General features: G+C 43.1%; 1 protein-coding gene across 8 annotated transcripts in view; it reads right to left on the bottom strand.

The window, feature by feature from the left end:
- Positions 1-4,278: 4,278 nt before the first annotated feature.
- Positions 4,279-19,098, bottom strand: part of MCTP1 (multiple C2 and transmembrane domain containing 1) — a 278,735-nt gene continuing 263,915 nt past the window's right edge. For 7 of the 8 annotated variants that reach the window (XM_074811508.1, XM_074811510.1, XM_074811511.1 and 4 more), the window contains 4 exons: positions 14,053-14,162; positions 11,028-11,137; positions 7,443-7,540; positions 4,279-6,327 (listed from right to left, as the gene is read on the bottom strand). In XM_074811508.1, coding sequence (XP_074667609.1) covers positions 6,256-6,327; positions 7,443-7,540; positions 11,028-11,137; positions 14,053-14,162 — 390 coding nt within the window. In that variant the 3' untranslated portion in view covers positions 4,279-6,255. The remainder of the gene's footprint in view (positions 6,328-7,442; positions 7,541-11,027; positions 11,138-14,052; positions 14,163-19,098) is intronic. The other variant, XR_012621495.1, reaches the window with a different exon arrangement.

The raw sequence follows: 19,098 nt of genomic DNA, 5'->3' as shown, positions 1-19,098 counted from the left end.
TTCAGGAGGCAGCAAAAAATTTTCCTTTATGTCATAACTGAAGGATAGATGTGCACCAAGCAGGGTGGTTTCTGAGATGCAAATTTTTGCAAGTGATTCATGGCCGGTCCTATAATGTGGTGAAAACACCGCCAGAAAAGAGACTTCCCAGCACCCAGCTCAGCAAAAAACCAATCCTTTTTTCAGTTACTTTTCAGTGAGATGGAGGTAGAGGCTCAGAGCAGGCCTGATTAAAACGGGTCTGTGTCACCTGAGTAAGTTCTGCTGGGAAGCGTTCCCCCAGCGTGAGACTCACAACGCTACAAGTTAAACCCCTTTCCTCCTTTCTTCCAGTAATGTCTAGGAATGGCGTGATATGACAAGATATTTGATATTTTCTTTTTAAAGTTCTGGTACAAGGTTGTGCACTAATTAAAGATGGGAAGATCCTGAGTCGCAGCTCTTGTTCTCTTCCGTGCAGCTGCTCAGTGCTTAACACTCCCTACAAATCTGACCACGATTTTGCATAGTTATTCAATGTGTTTGACTTTTCTTTGCTGCTTTTGACTGGGGATCTCTCTTCACCAGCTGCCCACCTAAAAGACTTAAGGTTTTACTGTGACATACCTAAAAAAAGGCCATGTGCAACTATGCAAAAAGTAAACTTTTAGGAATGTGTCTTCATGTCAGGGTAAAGCAGGTCAGGCAATACTGACTTATTAAACTACTCCAGAAAATACTAATCAGCATTCTTTAATTAAAAGATATATAAATTATCAATGTTTTAGGCTTTCCTTTAATCACCTGCTGTAATTTAAGTAAAAGTTGAGTGAGAAAAGCAGTTTTGAGTTTCTTTTGATTATATTAAAATAGGAAAATATTTATTACCGTATGACTCATAACTAAGGGTTTCAGGCTTCTATATTGTGCAACCTGAATCATAAAAAAGTTTTTGACATTTAAATTTAATCCAGTACTAAGGCTGATGAGGAGAAAACAACATGGTTATACTCTTTTTGTCCCCTTTGGTAAAAGAACACAATTTCAAACTTTCAGAAATTTAAGTTGGACATTCCAATCATTCATTGATGGGAAATTTATCCTGTTCACAGTATGGCTAAATCTGACTCGATTTGAGCATTAAATTCTTACAGAGAAAAAAGAGATTATCCGGAAGGACAATAGATAGTTTAAGATTTACTTCATTTTTTTGCACAATGATAGCTTATGGATTTTTTTTTTTTAAATTAAGATCTAAAATCCTTAGTTTGTGAGAAGCAACACTTCTCTTGATTGATTGCTATGTTATCAAAGAAGCAGGAAACTTCTAAAGCCTCTTGCAGCAAGAAGTATCTGACCTGATCTGATGATCTGACCCACACTTTCTCACATCTTCCATGGGGTCTTGATGACACCGAGCTGTGTGGTGCGGGGACACGCTGGGGGAAGGGATGTGCCATCCAGAGGGACCTGGACAGGCTGGAGAGGGGGGACGTGCAAACCTCATGGAGTTCAACAAGGCCAAGGGCAAGGTCCTGCCCGTGGGTCGGGGCAATCCCCAGCACAAACCCAGGCTGGGCGAGGAGTGGCTGGAGAGCAGCCCCCAGGAGAAGGACTTGGGGGGGTTGGGGGGTGGAAAACTGCCTGTGAGCCAGCAACGTGCGCTGGCAGCCCAGAAAGCCACCCGTGTGCTGGGCTGCACCCAGAGCAGTGTGGGCAGCAGGGCGAGGGGGGGATTCTCCCCCTCTGCTCCGCTCTGGGAGACCCCCCTGCAGTGCTGGGTCCAGCTCTGGGGGCACCAACAGCAGAAGGACACGGACCTGCTCGAGCGGGGCCAGAGGAGGCCACGAAGATGCTCGGGGGGCTGGAGCACCCCCCTGTGAGGACAGGCTGAGAGAGTTGGGGGGTTCAGCTGGAGAAGAGAAGGCTCCGGGGAGACCTTGGAGCGGCCTCCCAGGACTGAAAGGGGCTACAGGAAAGGGGGGAGGGACTCGTCATCAGGGGTGTGGGGATAGGATGAGGGGGCATGGTTTTAAACAGAAAGAGAGGAGATTTAGATGAGATCTGAGGCAGAAATTGTTCCCTGTGAGGGGGGTGAGGCCCTGGCACAGGTTGCCCAGAGAAGCTGTGGCTGCCCCCTCCCTGGAAGGGTTCAAGGCCAGGTTGGACGGGGCTTTGGGCAACCTGGGCTAGTGGAAGGTGTCTCTGCCCAGGGCAGGGGGGTGGGATTGGGTGGGCTTTAAGGTCCTTCCTACCCAAACCATCTTGTGATTCTATGGCTGGCCGCTGCTGTGCTGCATAACTTCTATTTCCCTTTCCCAAGAGAGTGGCTGCTCTTAAGGGAAGCGGTGTACTGTTTGCAACAAAGGCCAAGTCCCACCAATTGAAGCAGGCTGCTGCATTTGCAATATGGAGAAATATGGAGAGCTCAAGGTGGTTTAGGGCAGCTGCATCAGTCTTCTGGTATGAAGGATCTTTTCTTTCTCTACCAAGTGCAGAGGGAGGGCACCGCCTCGAGGTGAGCCCGTGTGAATATCTCCTGGGTCAAAACACATTTCTCCAGGCTGCTCCTCGTCCTCATTCCTTCTGCTTCACCCTTAACTGATTCACCCATTGCACGACCCTCTCAACCAGCTGCATTTCACTTAGTTTTGTAAGTGAAAGAGTAGAGAACAGTATGCTTTGCTAAAGCCTTGGCATTCTTCTAGGCTGATGTCTAAAGTTTGCATTTCATCTGGGAGCAGTTCAATTTCCCCTCTGAGAGTCAGAAGCTACACTCCTTTCATGCTGTACCTTCATTAGACAGAAAGCAATGGAAATCCAGTGTTCCACACACTGAGAAACAGCTATAATTGCAACTGTGTTCAAAGTAAAAAGTTTTGGGTTTTCACTTTTGCAAGATTTCAGAAAAATCTGGAGGAGGAGGAGGTATTTATTGAAAATTCGCAATCCTGGTTTTGGGAGGGGGGAGGTGGGGGATGAGATGTCTTTAATAGAAGCAGCTGCACAGCAATCTGGAAATTAGCCCAGCTGGGAGGGAAAAGTTTGCCCTCAAAAGAGAAGCAGGCTCAGAAATGGAAAGAAGTTTGTGTCTGGCTGTCGGCAAGACTCCTGCAGCCAAGGAAGGAAAGGAGGAATGGGCAGAAGCTTCCCCCGTGAGGTTGGGATCCCTGTCTGCTGGCCAGGGAGCTGCAAAGGTTTTATTACATGTTGTGTGGTGGGTGAGTGATCTAGTGCTGATGGGAGAAGTGACTTTTCCTTCCTCTCCTTCATTTTGGGCTCTTGGGCTACCCTAGAATGAAATACTTCAGTGTCACGGTTGCTGTCAGGTCCATCAGCTCTGCCTCTTCTTGGTAGAGCCAACGCTCCTCAAGGCCCACATCAGTAGACAGTCAGTATTCATTACTTTCCCATTATTCCACTGGTTTAATTGCAATAGAAAAAATGGGTTTTATTCCGCTTGGATTTAAAATATTAAGTACAGTAGCTCTTCAAGTTAAAGCTCGTTGCGATTATGAAAAAAACTCAGTTGTTTCTTACTACAAAAAGAAACAACTATAAAAGCAGGGCAAGCAAGCTCTGTACTGTGAGTTATCAGCAGAAATGTAACCAGAACCTCTCAGACAATTCGCCCCGATGGATCCTGAGTGCTGTGACACCTACTTTAAGTGCGGACCCCAATTAAGTCAGTTACTCATTGTCACTGCACCCAAATAAAGTTGTTAAATTTTATTTTCTGAGAGCAGAAAGAGTTTCACGATCATGAGATGCATTATTCTTTTGTGACTCTTTATGAACAGACAAGTTGCTTAGGAATAAAACCCGGCCAATCTAGGAGGTTAGAAACTGACTTCAGAAGCAATCTGGAAATGAAAGATACGTTGAAATATTTACGACATAAGGCAGGACAGATTCTCTACAGAGGCCTCCCACACAAAGCAGAGTAGACAAACTGCAAATAGTGAAAATGGGTTCACTGACAAATTATTTTAAAATGGGATTTTAAAATGTCCTGTTGTGGCAGGAGAATCATACTTAATCAGCATGCATTCTTAGCCTTGCCTCTGAGCGTTTTATTTTCAGTGAGATCAATTCTGAGTAATTGAGACATTAAAAGTAGTTCACCGATTTTCAACAGATGTTTCTCTCCCCCCTGCCCCCTCCGCTTGTATGTTTTGGGGCTTAAAATACTGAAATCCTGCACACAGAAATACGGTGTTTTCATTCGTGCGCCCTTCACACCGCTCACGGGAGAATGATCGCATAGGACTTCAAAGAAAGAGGCTTCCTCATACCTAGTAGAGAGATGCTTAAAACTGTGTTTAATGCTGTAAATGTGTATAACTAACTCAGACATCACCACCAAAGTAGACATTCGAAATTGAGTACAGAAAAAAACCACAAGAGGAAATCGCACGCAGACCGATGGGCAACATTAGGAAGGTACAAGGCTTGCAGTGTATCAAAGAACTCTGCAAAACTGACAACTGGCAACAAACATTCTCACACTGTCAAGTCGAAAATTTGGCTTTTTTTAAACAAAATAGGCTCATCAGTGATTCTGACTTCATCAATAGTATGTTGCTCTTCAGGCAGCATACAGTGGAAAGGTGGTCACACAAGCTTCGCAAAGCAATTCTTTTAAAGTCGTGATGTAACAAGAGCATATTTAGGTCCAGGACTTTCCGCAGAACAGTCATTTGGTTGGCATTCTTTCAAACACACAAACAGAAAGATCAAAATAACCGTCACACCAGAAACCGGCTATCAACGTTATCTGTAAAATAAACAAACCCAGGATGATCTTTCATGAGCAATGCAGATAACATATAATTCTTTAGACAAATATATATACATCTGCTTGCAAAGTATTTCTAAATAGTCTTTTCAAAAAGTATTGTTAGAGTAGTGCAATATAACTTTATCAGCAATTGCAACCAATGAGAGGTAACCCAGAGAGGACGAGAGGAACGCCTCCCCTCGAGGACGCAGTCCTGCCGTTCTCCCCCGGGCAGAAATCCCCTTGAACGTCACTGGGAGCTATGACTAAGAGCTGTGCACAGGTAGTCCCTTAGGAATGAAATCTCTGCTCACTACGCGGGGAGCTGAGCATGGAAGTCTACATGCAGCTATCAGAATATATCCCCAAGTACTCGTTATGCAGTGGCCACTAAGACATTTGAAATGTAAACGTTTCTCCGCCTGTGTTCCATGTATTTATAAAATAATGCAGTTTCCATGCAGTAGGGCACAATCGTATCAGAAGAACTGACTACATTATTAGCTAAGGAAATAAAACCAGTATATCGGTTTTACCACAACTGCATTTTTTCCTCTACACTATATTTCACATTGGTAACAGGTAATGTGTTATATCATAAAGCGTATTAATATGACCTTGAAACATCTTCTGCGAGATTTCCATATTAAAATAGTTATGTGCACAAAAGGTGTTCATAGCATGACACCCAAAGCAATATGGAGTTAGTTTGATAGTATTTCCATTACAGCAGAACTATGAACTTCATTCACTAAACTATGTAGTACAAATGAAGATTACTGGTACATATAGAAAAATCAGATAGGCAATCAGTTACAAACCTGGCAGTATTTTGAGAGAGACAGAGATTTTTAGGTCTTATAATGGAATGATAAAAACGGCAGGAACTTCTTTTGGGAGCTCCAGAAAGAGATTTGCACTTGGTGTTTCTCATTATCTTATAAGCAGCCCTACTGCACAGGAAAACATTGCACCAGGAGTTAACATCAGGGTCTGGAGCTCAAAAAAATCTGCTAAAACTTAAGTGCAGTAGGCTCCACAATGTTGTATTTTTCTTGAAATGTATAAAACATAGAAAATCGTAATGGTGACTTACTGGATAAAAATATTAACGCTCACAAATAAAATCTGACTGAATTTTTGTGTCAGATTTGAATTTACACCTTTTGTAGATTTAGTCGGCATGATTTGAGTATTTCAGGTATCTCTGACCATCAAGTAGCCATTTTAGATTGATTCCTTTAACGTCTTACGCTGTTTCTAACAAGGCTTTCAGACGACAAAAACCCTACTTGAAACCTTCGTCAAATGTGTCTTTACAGTGTGAAATACATCTTCAATGAGAAATGCCTTTTTACAGTATTTACAAAATCTCTGCGTTAGATAAAAAGGCAAAATAAGTAAAAAGCTTAGAGAAAGGAAATGCTGCTTAGGCTGTAGGCTTTTTCTTTTATCTTGCCCCAGCAGATGCTGGTCTCCTCAACACATGAAGCTGGCTAGCCAGGATTGTTTTTCTTCCTCTTGCTCGGGCTGTGGCTGGAATCTTGTTTCAGTTCATGGTACTGCACCTGTTTAAACACAACGTTCAGAAAGAAACCAGTCAGGTGGTGCTTGCTAGAAAAAGAAAAGATTTCCATTTTTGTTTTCCAAGGAAAAAAACCAGAAAGAATAAGAAAATGATCCCCCTGCAAACTACGTGGCATCTGCAGCTGTGATTCAACAACAACAGAAAGACAGGTCTAGAGGCAGAAGGAAAAACAGCATCAGGAAAATCCTGCCAGGAAGTTACACCTTGTGCTGACGTAAACTTTAAGGCTACATTTTTGTTTTCTCCATGAGCTCTGAAAGAGAATAAAGAGTATCCTCTTTAATGAATTGGATGAATTTTCTTTGTAATGGTTTCTTAAAAACATGTTTATTTTCAAAGCCCTGCCACAGAGGGGATCAGATTCAGAGCGGGTATGTGCACCCATACCTCCTTTTTATACCAGCTGTGAACTGAAACCGTTACCTGGAAATATGGGAAGTGTATAATCTTTGTGATACCGGAGGTGATTTATGTGCCTGGCATTATCTATCTTAATGCTTGCACCTTCTCAAGAGATTGTGTACTGCATTACAAAAGCTTGTAATTTATAACCAGCTTATTTTTAAAGGAGTTCAGGAGCACGGTTGAGCTGTGGTGGCAGCAGGAGCCTTCACCTCGGGACAGGCGAGGCTGCAGCGCTCTCAGAGCTGCCCCGAGGCACGGGGCAAAGCCGCCTGCCCCGACTCTGTGTTGGTGCAGCTCCTTTCATCGTGTGACCTCCCTGCTCCCTCTCTGCAAGTCCCAACAGCTCCAGCTTCTCCTACACAGCACCTTACCCCAGTCAGGATCACACGGCACTGGAGGCTCATTAATACAAACGCCAGCACCTGCCACCATCTCCCAAATACTGGTGTTTTTACTGATTGCTCCTAAGGCATAAGCAAGGTAGCAGCTACTGTCTCACTGGTGAAAAGGTCTAGCAGCCTCCTCCAGTTTCACAGACTATCCTCAGCTGGAGTTTGCAGTGTCTTTGTGCCAAAGAATATAATATTGAATCAAAATAACTGCTTTCAAACTTGTTTAAAAAACCCCAGAAAGTCATGACGCCACGCATCACATTAACTACCATAAGGACACTTTAAAAAGTATACACACCACTTGCACGTCTGAAGGGACTCTGGACAGAAAGTCAAGTAGCTCGTTGTTATCAATTGCATACGGACTTCGAAGCTTCTTTGTAAATTTATTGATGCCTGCAGAAGTCAAAGTTCAAATGTTATTATCATAGTGGTTGTTTGGTTTTTTTTTTAAATATGTATTTTTGGCAAAGTTCTAAAAAAGATTTTAGGATCCATTTTGAAGTCTGACATTAGCACTGAAGGAATGAATGAGTGAACTGTAAACTCAGGCTCTAGAAGTCAGAATCTGCTGCCGTGGTTCCCTCTGCTTCAAAATCCCAAAGCTCTGGGGACATTTTCAAATTCCTCCAATAGTGTTTTTTTCTGAAAGTGACAGAAACTGTGGTTATTATGTGCAGGTTGCATAAAAGAGAGGAATAAAGCGTACTCTGTTTCTGTTGTGGGGGGGATGAGCAGTAATGGGCTTAATTGCAGGACAGAAGATTCATGTTAGACACAAGGAAAATCTTCAGAATGCTAAGGATGATGAAGCGTACGGCAAGCAGTGAAGTCTGCACGATGTGAAGGCTTTAGGATGAGTTTACACAAACCTCTGCCCGGGAATGACAGGTTGAGACGAGCTGATGGCAGTGCAGAGAAGGGATGTGAAGTCTCCCTTAGACATCACAATCTTACACCGCCTGCTGACAATTAGTGTTCAGAAACACCAAGAAAATCCTCCCCGAACTGAGCAGAAAGCAGGCTTTTCAACTGGACTCATTTTCTCATCGTTACATCCCGGGTCAGATTCACACACTTTTCACACGAGAACCTCATTTGTGGGCTCTGGGAACACATCTGAAACCCGGACAGGAGCGGTACAAACTGCACAGACTCTCATGTGAGCGGGAGAAAGTTGGGACAGCATTAAAAATGTGCTGCTCCGTGTAATTCATCCAGGCTGTATCAGAGATAAGATAATACAGTTTATCTTCCACGAAGACTTTGGTGCCCGGGCCTTTCAGAAAGCTTTAGCAAGGACATAAACCTCCATGAGAGAGCACGTGAGCTGCCACCTCGATAACACCCACGGCCTCCCACTGTATGAATCCTCGGTGCCACAGGAGATGCTGCCATCCCTTTATCGGGTGATTGAACCCTGAGCACTGAGAAAGGGTATCTGAGATTCCAACACCCGCGTTTAATAAGATCCTTTGCATCAGCAAGTGACTGAGAAATTCAAGGCCCATGCCACCGTCCACTGCACGTGGCCACTGGACCACCCACGGGTGGATTCAGGGGTTGATACGGTCTCACCTTGTCACATCTGATAAAGAAAAGTACCAGTCACGCCGTGAAAGTAAGTGCATGAATAAATCATGGGCAAGGCTCAAGACAAGTGCTGAACAGATGAGATGGGACACTACAGGGGAAGCAAAATACAACTAGGGGATGAGGTCTTTTCCAAAAGCTTGACAATTTTCTGATTAAAATAATTTTCTTTATACTCTTTTCCACATAAACAGCTGCAGCTGTTACCAGGACTCTGCAATTTAGTGACTGGGATTGGGATGCAGAGGTGGTTCCTGCTCCACCTTGCCTAATGCAGCCCATGCTCAAGGACCAGTAGCCTCCACGGGAAGAAACATGGCCAGGAGGGGAAAAACTGAGAGTTTCTTGCCAGGGCAGGCTGAAAGATGCAGTCTCTATGGAAGCACAGAAGAAAAGACAGCTGTACAGCCATAACATGGTGGAATTTTAATTGAAAAACCTCTGCTTTCCTGAATGAAACGGGCGGATGCTCTACAGAGCATCATGGACAACAGTCAGACAATAGCATGGACAAATGGGATGAAGAAATGTGTATAGACCGGGGAGGCTGGAAACACACAATAATAGAGAAAACGGGCATCTGTTTGGAATAGTGCGTTTTTTGAAGGGATGGCTGCTGAAAGCAACACGCAGCGCAGTGTGGCTCTGTGACACCCGAGGAGGTGGGGGCTGCTGCAGCTGCAGGACCTGCCTGGCCTCCCCCACGGCCCAAGAGAAACAGGTCCCTCCAGAAGGGATCCCCATACACGTGCTGAGTAAGGAGCCACCTAAACTGAAATGCAGGAGAAAAACGTGGAGCTGAAACCTCTGGCGAACAAAGTTGCTTGAAGTCATATCTAGACAGGCTGGGTAACCTGGGGGCAGGGAGGGCAGAGATGGAGGGAAAGAGGGCAAGCTGCATTTACAATAATTTGTGCTTATGCTGCCCACCCTTGGTTTGGGAGGCATGGACTCCAGTTTGGGGGGTGAGGCTCTGCCTCCCCTGAAACAGAGACATTTCTGGGGGAGTGTGACCCCTCCCAGGGCATCGCAGGGGTACGTGTCAGGGCCTTTTCAAACAGCAGTGCTGACTGTAGGGTTTTGTGGGTCTTGGAGGAGTATCACAGTCTCACATGCTTGTACGAAATCCAGGGGATGTCTGAAAGCAAGTGTACAAGATGCCAGATCTGTCTGAAAAATGACAGAAAAAGGACACAGACCAAGTACTTCGACCTTCAGTAACAAGAGGCCTACCATCATGTCTGTGTGTGTGCTAGAAGAATGAAATCCTGGGAACTGACTAAGAGTCTGGGTTGCACCCAAGTGATATAGGGTATGTGGGGAGTAAGTGAACTTCCAAGACAGGAAAAGAGAGAAAGCCTGCACGCTTGCTTCTTTCAGTTCCATAGAAATACTTTTGTTCAAATCCTACTTATTGGTTCTTCTCCATTTTGTGCATTCTGCTACAATTATTTGTGAAGAGTCTGTAAGAATATTACTAATACCGACTGATATATAACAAATACACTCTTTGGAGTCAGTTCAATGATTTTACATTGTCTCTTGAGTTCAGGGGTTTTTACAAAGGCAAGATTGTCATTTTCTTCAGAAAGAAAATCTAGCCGTAGATTTAATTGAGACAGTGCTCTTCACAAGTCTGAATAAGGGTACAGCTGTTGGTGGTATAAGATGTATAAAAAATGTACGGATGAAAACTTGGAGCATTATTTACAACAGATGTGGTAACAGTAGCTGTTTAAAATCAGTATAAAGAATAAATATAAGGACAAGTAGTGAGAGCTTGGATCAATCACAATTCCAACCCCCTGCCTGCCCCCCAGTTTCTGTTCATTATCAACCAGACAAATACCACATATACCTTTCTGTCCAACTAAAGGTGACCCTTTAAACAGGTTTCTTGTTGCTGTGTTTACATACGCTTCCACAAGATAAAGTACTGCAGTAAAAAAGGCATATTGTGCTAAATGCACTATATAGATTGAAATGCCTCTGTTTGTGTATAAGTGGTGAAAATAAATCAGAGTAATATCTAGACAAAGCTACACTTTGATATATGAAGAATCTTCATGGCTACATGTTTATAGTATGATGAAGTCTAGAATGCCAGCCAAGAAAAATGCATTTTGCAGGTGGGCCTAAATCTTTACGCAGTTGTGATTTTTAACTAACCTGTCTGTTTCCATCATGGACCAGCTTCATGACCATAAATACAGAAAAGTACTGACATTGTAAGTCATCCCTTAAAAACCAGTTTTTTCTAAGTGGCACAGTTAGAGAAGGCTTTACTTACCCCAGACAAGGACAATGTATCTCAGTGGAATGAAATAGAGGATGATGGTGAACACAGAGAGGGCAACGATTGCCAGCCAGCTCAGGAATGGGACAGTCCAGTTGAATGTACTAGAAGAAAAATTAACAGAAGTCAGAACTGTGGTCACCCGACAGAGCCAGTAGAAGAACAAATAATGGGCAGGACAGGGTGGGAAGTGACAGCTTCCAGCGGTGAGAACAAGCTGAAACTACAACTGAATGTGTTCCTTAGTCCCCAAATGTACTCAGACAGGCAACCCAGGCTCCCTTCTTCAATTCCAGGGTAGAGGCAGCTTGTAATAGCTAGAAGAGAACTGCTAAGGTTTTTATCTCCGCCCTGCTCTACCGTAAGGACAGCACAAGGAGTTAAAGGCCGAGCAGGGACTGTCCCCTGTGCCTGACATACACGTGCTCTCCCCGGCCAGGTGCCCTTCTGTCTCAGGGGTACGTTCAGCAAAAGGCAAGTGTGTGGGTGTGCAAAGCGGGAAACTCATCCATGCACCTAAGAAGGAGAGGGTTAGGGAAAAGAAGGGGGCAGAACAGTTGGTCCTGAAGACAGGGATAATGCAACAGCACTGGATGAAGGAAGGAAGGAAATAAAAACTCTTTGGGTGGAAAAAAAAAAAAGGGAGATAAAGGATGGGAGGAGAAAAAAAGGAGGGAGTGGCATAAGATAAAATTGCAGGAAAAGCAAAGAAAAACTTTTCATTACAGACAAAATAAAACAAAATAAAGATTATTTCTTTATGGATAAAGGAAGACAACTTCTGGGATCCCATCAGAGTTCAGGTTTTCCTTTCCAAAAAAGCCCCAGATTAAAACGTCCTCATTAAGGGTCCCAAACTCTTCGCTGTGATAAAAAACTGGTCGCCAGAGGTTGAGGTGTGGGCCAAGAGGAAGTGAACGCTAACGAGTCTTGAAACAGCCGTGCTGTGGCTCTCCAACCGCTGTGTGCAGGGAAGAGAGAAAGGCCAGACGGCCAATCTAGACATATACATATATATGTGTGTGCCACGGGAACGCTGGTTAAAGGGAGCTTGGCTCAACGGGACTGTTCCATGAAGGCACCACCATGTCAAAGGTGTTGCATGACATTTATCCAGAAGGAAAATGTGGCTTTGGCTCTAAATAGCCTGATGATACTCTTTAAAGTATTACCACCAGCTACATCCCCAATCAGTGTGATTACATTATTTTGGCTTCTTTGGCTGAATAATTGCAATTATCTGAATTGCTAGCCATATTTTTCATAATGAGCTCTGGCTTCCTGTGTTTATTTGTCTTCTTTTCTCCCTGGCAATTTTGACATGTCTCCAGAGTGAACATTATGTTAGTGTCACTTGGTGTAGGATCACTCTCTTTCTCCTCAGGGGACACCTGCTCTTTTCCCCTCTTCTGTACGCATTTGGGATGAACAGAAGGTTGAGGGTCTGCTCGTGTTCCTGTGACTCGGCTTTGTGCAATGGATCACAGACACGCCATGTGTGGGAACACTGGCTCCTCACTTTAGCAAACCTCCTTATGTGCTGTGTTAGCGCAGCATTCAGTACAGGTTTCCCATTATAGTTTTCGGAACAAATTACAAAGATTTATAGGAAGATGCGGTCTCACTCGGTTTAGAAAATTCTGTTGCTTTCATCTGGTGTATAATAGAACAAACCCCACTTCCAAAATGCACAATTAGAAAAACTTAATCATCAAGACAACTTCCACGAACAGCCTTTTGATAAAAGACTTCTCTCAGGGAAAGGCTCATTTCGCTTGTCTGGAAAACTCGTGTGATATCATGTGCCTGCGCCTGCCTCTGCTGTCGTGCACGTGGCCTGCCTGGAAGTGTCCCCACGGGAATGTTTCCCAGGCTTTCCCATTAGGGACTTCGCTCTTAAACGTGTAAACGCCAACCTCCTCTTCATCCTGATTCTGACACACTTGCCATTGCTGATAGATTTGAAAAAAGAACCAAAAAAAAGAACAGCACGAGAGATGATCCTCCTGTCTCCTGCAGGATGACCTCCACGCAGTGCATCAATTCCCTAAAATTCACTTCCAGAAGTCATTTTGGGGCCGTACGCCTTGCACAGGCTACGGTGGGCTCCTCGGTCAGGCGTGGGACAGGGAGCACGCGGCTTTAGCTCTCCTGGAAGGTGCAGGGCTTTATAGCAAAGCCTCCCGTGAAGGTTTTCCAGCTCTCCCAGGTCACCCCTCGGCCTGGCGCTGCGCCCGCAGCTGGAAGGCACTGCTCCCAACTCCTCATCCTCCGAGGGTGGGATGCTCCCGGCTTCCAAGAGGCGGAAAGCCAAGTCAGTCCCGTGCCGCTTCGCAGCTGACGGCTGGGAGACGTCTTTCTGGAACCTGCCTGGTCTCAAATAATAAAACTTACACTGCTGTTCACTGACCATGCCAAAAATACACCAAACTTCCTGCAGTAAATCTCAGAACCTCTCTTGCTTAAGGCCTAAATTTGTTGGCAATTCTTATATATCATGTATTAGGTGTTACAAATTACAAATACTCTAGACAGAAAAGTTTTGCTAACTCACATAAATACAACACTTCCAGGAACTGAACATAATGTACAACCTTAAAATCTGAAACCGCTATTCAGCTCTGCCTATTTCCTTTATCAAAGCTGCATTTTTTTATTATTATTATTACTGCATTTTTATTATTACTTTTAAATAACTGCTGCATTTTTATTATTACTTTAAATAACTACTGTTAGGACTCATGAGAAGATTCTGTTTTACTTCAAATCCTTAGTTCTGATTGTTTTCCCCAGTTAATATATTTCTAAATTCCAAAATTAGTAGGACAGGATTTTCATTAACTGAAGGCCTTCACAAAGCAAAGTAAATATAGATGAGTTTCACCAGTGGAGTATCCAAAACTGGAGTCCCCCCCCCAAAAAAAAAAAAAAAAGAATACAGGTCTAATGCTTTGTACCTCAGCTTGGGAAAAACATGAACAGTATTGGAGAGCAATCCGGCACCTGTGTCAGCACTTACTTCTTGATCCTTTCTCCAAAGGAAGCCACTTCGTCAAGAATATTCTGGACAGTGACACACACCTCCTGGATGGCATAAAGTCTATTCATAAATCCTTTTTTTTCACTCTCCTAAAGAAAAGAATAAGAGGAGTTGAATAAAAGAATCTCTGACTGTAGGAGAAGGACCACGTATCCATCAGTTAAGTTGCAAAAGTGCACGTGTTACAGAGTCATCCAAAAGTAACTGGTAAAACCTGGGAAACTGTTTTCTTGTCGTTGAAGCAGGGTGTATTGACAAGTATGTTTCAGTATATATGCTGAGCACCACACCGACTTGTTTGTCATTTGTTTCTAAATATATATTTCTATAAGCCATGCCTCTGCTTTATAAACGTACTGAAAGTGCCAACCGCCTACGTTGTGCACTCTTTCAAGCCGTAAGAGTCAAAAGGTGGAATAAGGGCGGTTTGTCAAAATGCTGGTTCTTGCCCACCATGAAGATAAACATTCCTTGTGGGAGGCACTGAGCGAGGAACCAGAACCACCTCAGCTCCCACAGGGATGATCCCCTCTGGCTCCAATACGTGTTTAAGCTGTCAGACGTACCTGTGCCCCCCATCATCATCTGTTCTACCCTTCTGCTGGGATGGTGAGCACGCCCTCCCTCTTGTTTTTCCTTACTAATATTTAAGTGCTGCTATGCATGAAATACATGGGAGATGTAACTCTGACTGCCTTTACAATATGATCAGTGCAGCCCGTGGCTCTAAAAGCACATAAAATGCCAGCCACGGAGAAAATGAAAGATGCAAGGGAGGTGTCATTGTAGGAAGTAATTTAATTTCCTCCTTACTTACCCAGGTTTCTAGACACTATTAGACTTTTATTCACATACGCATCAATTTATAGTAATGTAAAAGTCTAACCATAATTTCATTTTTGTTAAATTTATAAAGATTTTTTGTGCCCCCCAGTGTTTTTTCAAAAACAGTGGCCATTTGTCCCTCAAAAGTAGAAACCACCCTCAATACGACGTTTTCTGGGGTCTTTGACAGATTTGCCATCAGTGAATGTTGTCCTTCTTTCTGCCAACTCAAGCAGACTTTGCCTCCTCAAAGAACCCAGAAAGGTGCTGCCTGGGTACATCGATGCACTCCATGCACCATTCCTCAACTGGGCCTCCTCCCGCTCTGACCACCTGGGTTTTTTTCCCTGAAAGCTTTCTACCTCTAAACCCAGACAGGCTGAGCATCAAATCCATGCACCGCCTTCTCAAAAAAATGCTGTGTTAGATGGGATTAAAACGAAGCACCACCATGGAGAAAAAATGACAATTTCTCTTCTTTTTTTCCCAGGCTACACGTAAGTCAAAAGTTTATGTTCAACATCTCCAATGGATTGATGCTGCATTGCTCTAGTTTGAATGCGATTAGTGTTTCCTCAAAATAAGAAATGGAAAGAAAAACATTTCAGAAAAACATTTCAGAAAAACATTTCAGAAAAATATTTGATTAAAAAAGTTGTTCAATGTTCAATTAACAATAACAATTTTGTTATCACAAACCACACAATACAACAGTCTGTAACTCACACTCAAGTCCTGCACCTAAGAAATTAGCGTATGATGCATTTAATTTTTCTTTTCTTCTGATGCTTAATTAGTAGATAGTATATTGGTTCACTTATTTTGTTGTCATTTTTGCTGTCTTAATAAACCGGACTGAATGAGGAAAACATAATTTAACATTTAATCATCTGAAGCTACTTCCGTGACACTGGTGCTGCAACTATCTTGTCAAGTTTTCTCGTGAAGATGTTGAAAGTATTTAGCTACAGAACACAGACTGTCTAAAAACAAAGACTCATGAGAGAGACAGACAGACAGAGAGATGGCAAAACTCTGTGTCTGAGTGTAATTTGAAAACCCAAACACTTCAGAGACAGCAAAACCACCAGTTTCTCAGGCAATGTTATGAGAGCTTATGTTCTCAGTTAAGATTAATAATTATTTGTATCACAAAGAAATATTTTGGAGTTTTGAGGAAGACCATAACTGCAGCCACTGATATCAACCACATCCAGTGCTGCACAGCAACACCGAGTCATTTGTGAAGTTATTTCCTTAATATTTGTTATATTCTCAAAGCTTTGGCAATGAGAGCATTGTTGTCCTCAGGTATACAACTTCTGAGGAGGTGCAGCGTATATCCAGCGCGTTTCACTTGTCATCAGGAAAGATTGCTCTATTCCTTCATCTAAAACACATCCAGTACTGGAGAAATGCAAAAATAATCTGTTTTCTCATACAGAAGTGAACAATAAGCCATAGAGAAAACACAGGTATCTTTCTGTTTTTCAAATACGTATACACTTTGCCTCTTCAGTTTCATTTAACAGGTTCTGTCCTCTCTGTAAAGTTGCCTTGATTTATAATTAACTCGTGTGAGAAAAGAATTATGTCACTGTAAGCAAACCAGTACCCTTTGTGACATCTCCAGAACCCAACCAGGGTTGTATTCAGAGGTCCTGAGGCTGTTTTTCTTTACAAATATTTTACAAGACAAACTTGTACCTTTTTTTGAAAATACATCTGTTTTAAATCATTCCTTTAAAAACCTCACAAAACCCCCAAAGACAGAAAGAGACAGAGAAAGAATCACTATTTCCACCCCCCTGCACCTTCTGAGCTTAAAGAAAATTTGTTGACATACTCCGAGGCAGAAATAGACAAAACAGCACAGGAAAGAGGAGGCTGTCAGAAGGATCAGGGTTCGGCTTTGCTTAAACTAATTCCACATGCCCCACAACTATTAGCTGTTTTTTATTTCCTGCCCCAAAGATTTGTGGAGAAAATAATCTGGGCTAGGGAAAAGCGGCACTTTTTTTTCTTCCAGCGAGATGCTGTGTTAGCAAATACAACATATGAGCCACCTTGAGCAAACCAAGGTTCTTAATAATCCATTTTTCAAACACTACTGGTATTTCCTTTCCAAAGAAAGATGGGCTGTGACTGGAATCAATTTCATCATTTGTATGGCTACAATTGCCAAGTTTCTGGAAATAATTGCCATTTAAATAGTTGATAAAATTTATTATACAAAGCTAACAACAGCTTTATTACTATTTAATTTCCATGATTTGTTTGTTTGCAGTAGGCTTAAGGTATCTGAAAAGCAAGATGTTTGCTAGGGGATGGCTTTAAGCATAAACTGTGAAAGGAAAGTCAAATTGATGTTGATAGTCTGACTTGAATTTACAAAAGGGAATGAACCCAAAGACTGAGACCACGTCCTCCTCCTTCACAGGAAATTGTAGATTACAGATTGATACACTGCTTGGCCAATAATAATACTTAACTCTTGTACACTGATTTTCAGCCATAATCATATTTTACATTTGGTGAAACCAAAGCAAAACAAAGTAAATTACTCGCTCTAGACTGTGTGGAGCTAATTCACACGAAATCCTGAACACAACCTAAGTTGTGTGAGTCTCTTTAGGCAGTAGACTATACTTCCAATCCCATGATAAAATAGGGTGATTTAGGAACGGATTATATCCCTAACTCCAAACCTCGCTCTTCTCCAAGTTACACTGCCTTTACAAAACAAACGTTTCCAAAGACAGGGGAAGGAGGAGAAATAAATAAGACAGACTCAAAAGTAAACTTTGATAAATTTAATGGAATTAAGCCAGCAAAAATAAGAGCTTTAATTGGAAGGAGACATTTTTAGTACACAGAATAATAACTCTGAACATTTTATGGTGCTATTAATAGCTGCTAAGTTGGAGAGAAAGGCACAGATCATAAAAACAAAGTCATAGGAGAGTTTCAGGAATAGAAGTAAATTTCAAAATTTTTAGGAGATGTTGTCTGGGAAAGACGGAGGCTCCAGGTGGAGCTTCCGAAAACACCCCTTGTTGCCCAGGCTGGTAGGATAGTGCACCTCTGTCTGAAGCAAAGCGACTGAGACAAAGCCAGACTAACTTGTGGTAGGTAGAGAGAGGGTACGAAGCCACCACCGAGAGCAAGAGCGTTCGCCCGGTGTGCTGCAAACTGTCCTGTCACTTGGCCAGTCTCCTTCGCTTGTGTCACGCTGGGCTACCTGCGCCCGTAAAAGCACAGCCCCGCGGCTATGGGTGAGGAATCCCTCCGATCACCCCTTGACCTTTAGTAACAAACCACTAAACCTCTATTACTTGACTAGAAGAATACTGCTTCCATGAGGAAGCACTGCAGATTATTTCAACTAGTAACTGGTCTCCAAAACAGAGCCCATACACAGGCCCCGTGTCGTCCCCCGGCGTGAGTCTAAGCCACACTCAACGTCCTGGTAGACCTCCCTGTGGAGACTAACGAGGTAGACCCAGAAGTGTCGGTAGGAAATGCATTAGCCCTTTAGTGGCAGTATTCGTTAGTAACTCCCAGGGAGGGCGTGCAGACGCCGGCTGTTGAATGCTGTCCTACAGTCTGGCCACTGCTCAAAAACCTGTCACTGAGGATTAATGGCCTCAGCAATTACCTCCCAGACTCTAACCTCTGCTTTCTGGGAAGGTCACTAAGAAGGAGATAGTAAGCCAACACTATTCCAGCTCTGGAGTCATTTGATCTCCTCCAGGTCTTCCGAACCCCTATCAAAAGGCTTCAGATCTGGTGATGGATACACGGGCAAGTCATTATTTTATCATGTTCTCAGGGAAATGGAAAGAGGTCAGACAACCATAATGATATTGTTATCTTAAAGCTGGCTGTGGAAGCCTGATCATGAGTTGAATGGTCTACAGGACCTGGAAAGGTGCATGGGGTGACCTGAAGCTGGCCTCCTCCATTATATCTATAATGAACTGAGAGGGTCAGGTTGTTTTAACTGCTCTTCCCTCTTGAAGGCTGCCACTTGTGGAGTACCATAACCATCTGGTCTTGCCACTTCTTAAATTGAAAAAGTACAGGAAGACTCTTGGGGACATGAAAACCTTTCAGTGGGACCTTAATGATTTAGAAGTTGCCATCCTTCCAGTAAGACAGCTCACAAATCTTCAGACTTTCAGCTATTTTAAATAGTGT

This window comes from Strix aluco, chromosome Z (assembly GCF_031877795.1).
Source record: "Strix aluco isolate bStrAlu1 chromosome Z, bStrAlu1.hap1, whole genome shotgun sequence".
Classification (NCBI taxonomy): domain Eukaryota; kingdom Metazoa; phylum Chordata; class Aves; order Strigiformes; family Strigidae; genus Strix; species Strix aluco.
This window is presented reverse-complemented; position numbering and strand designations above follow the sequence as displayed.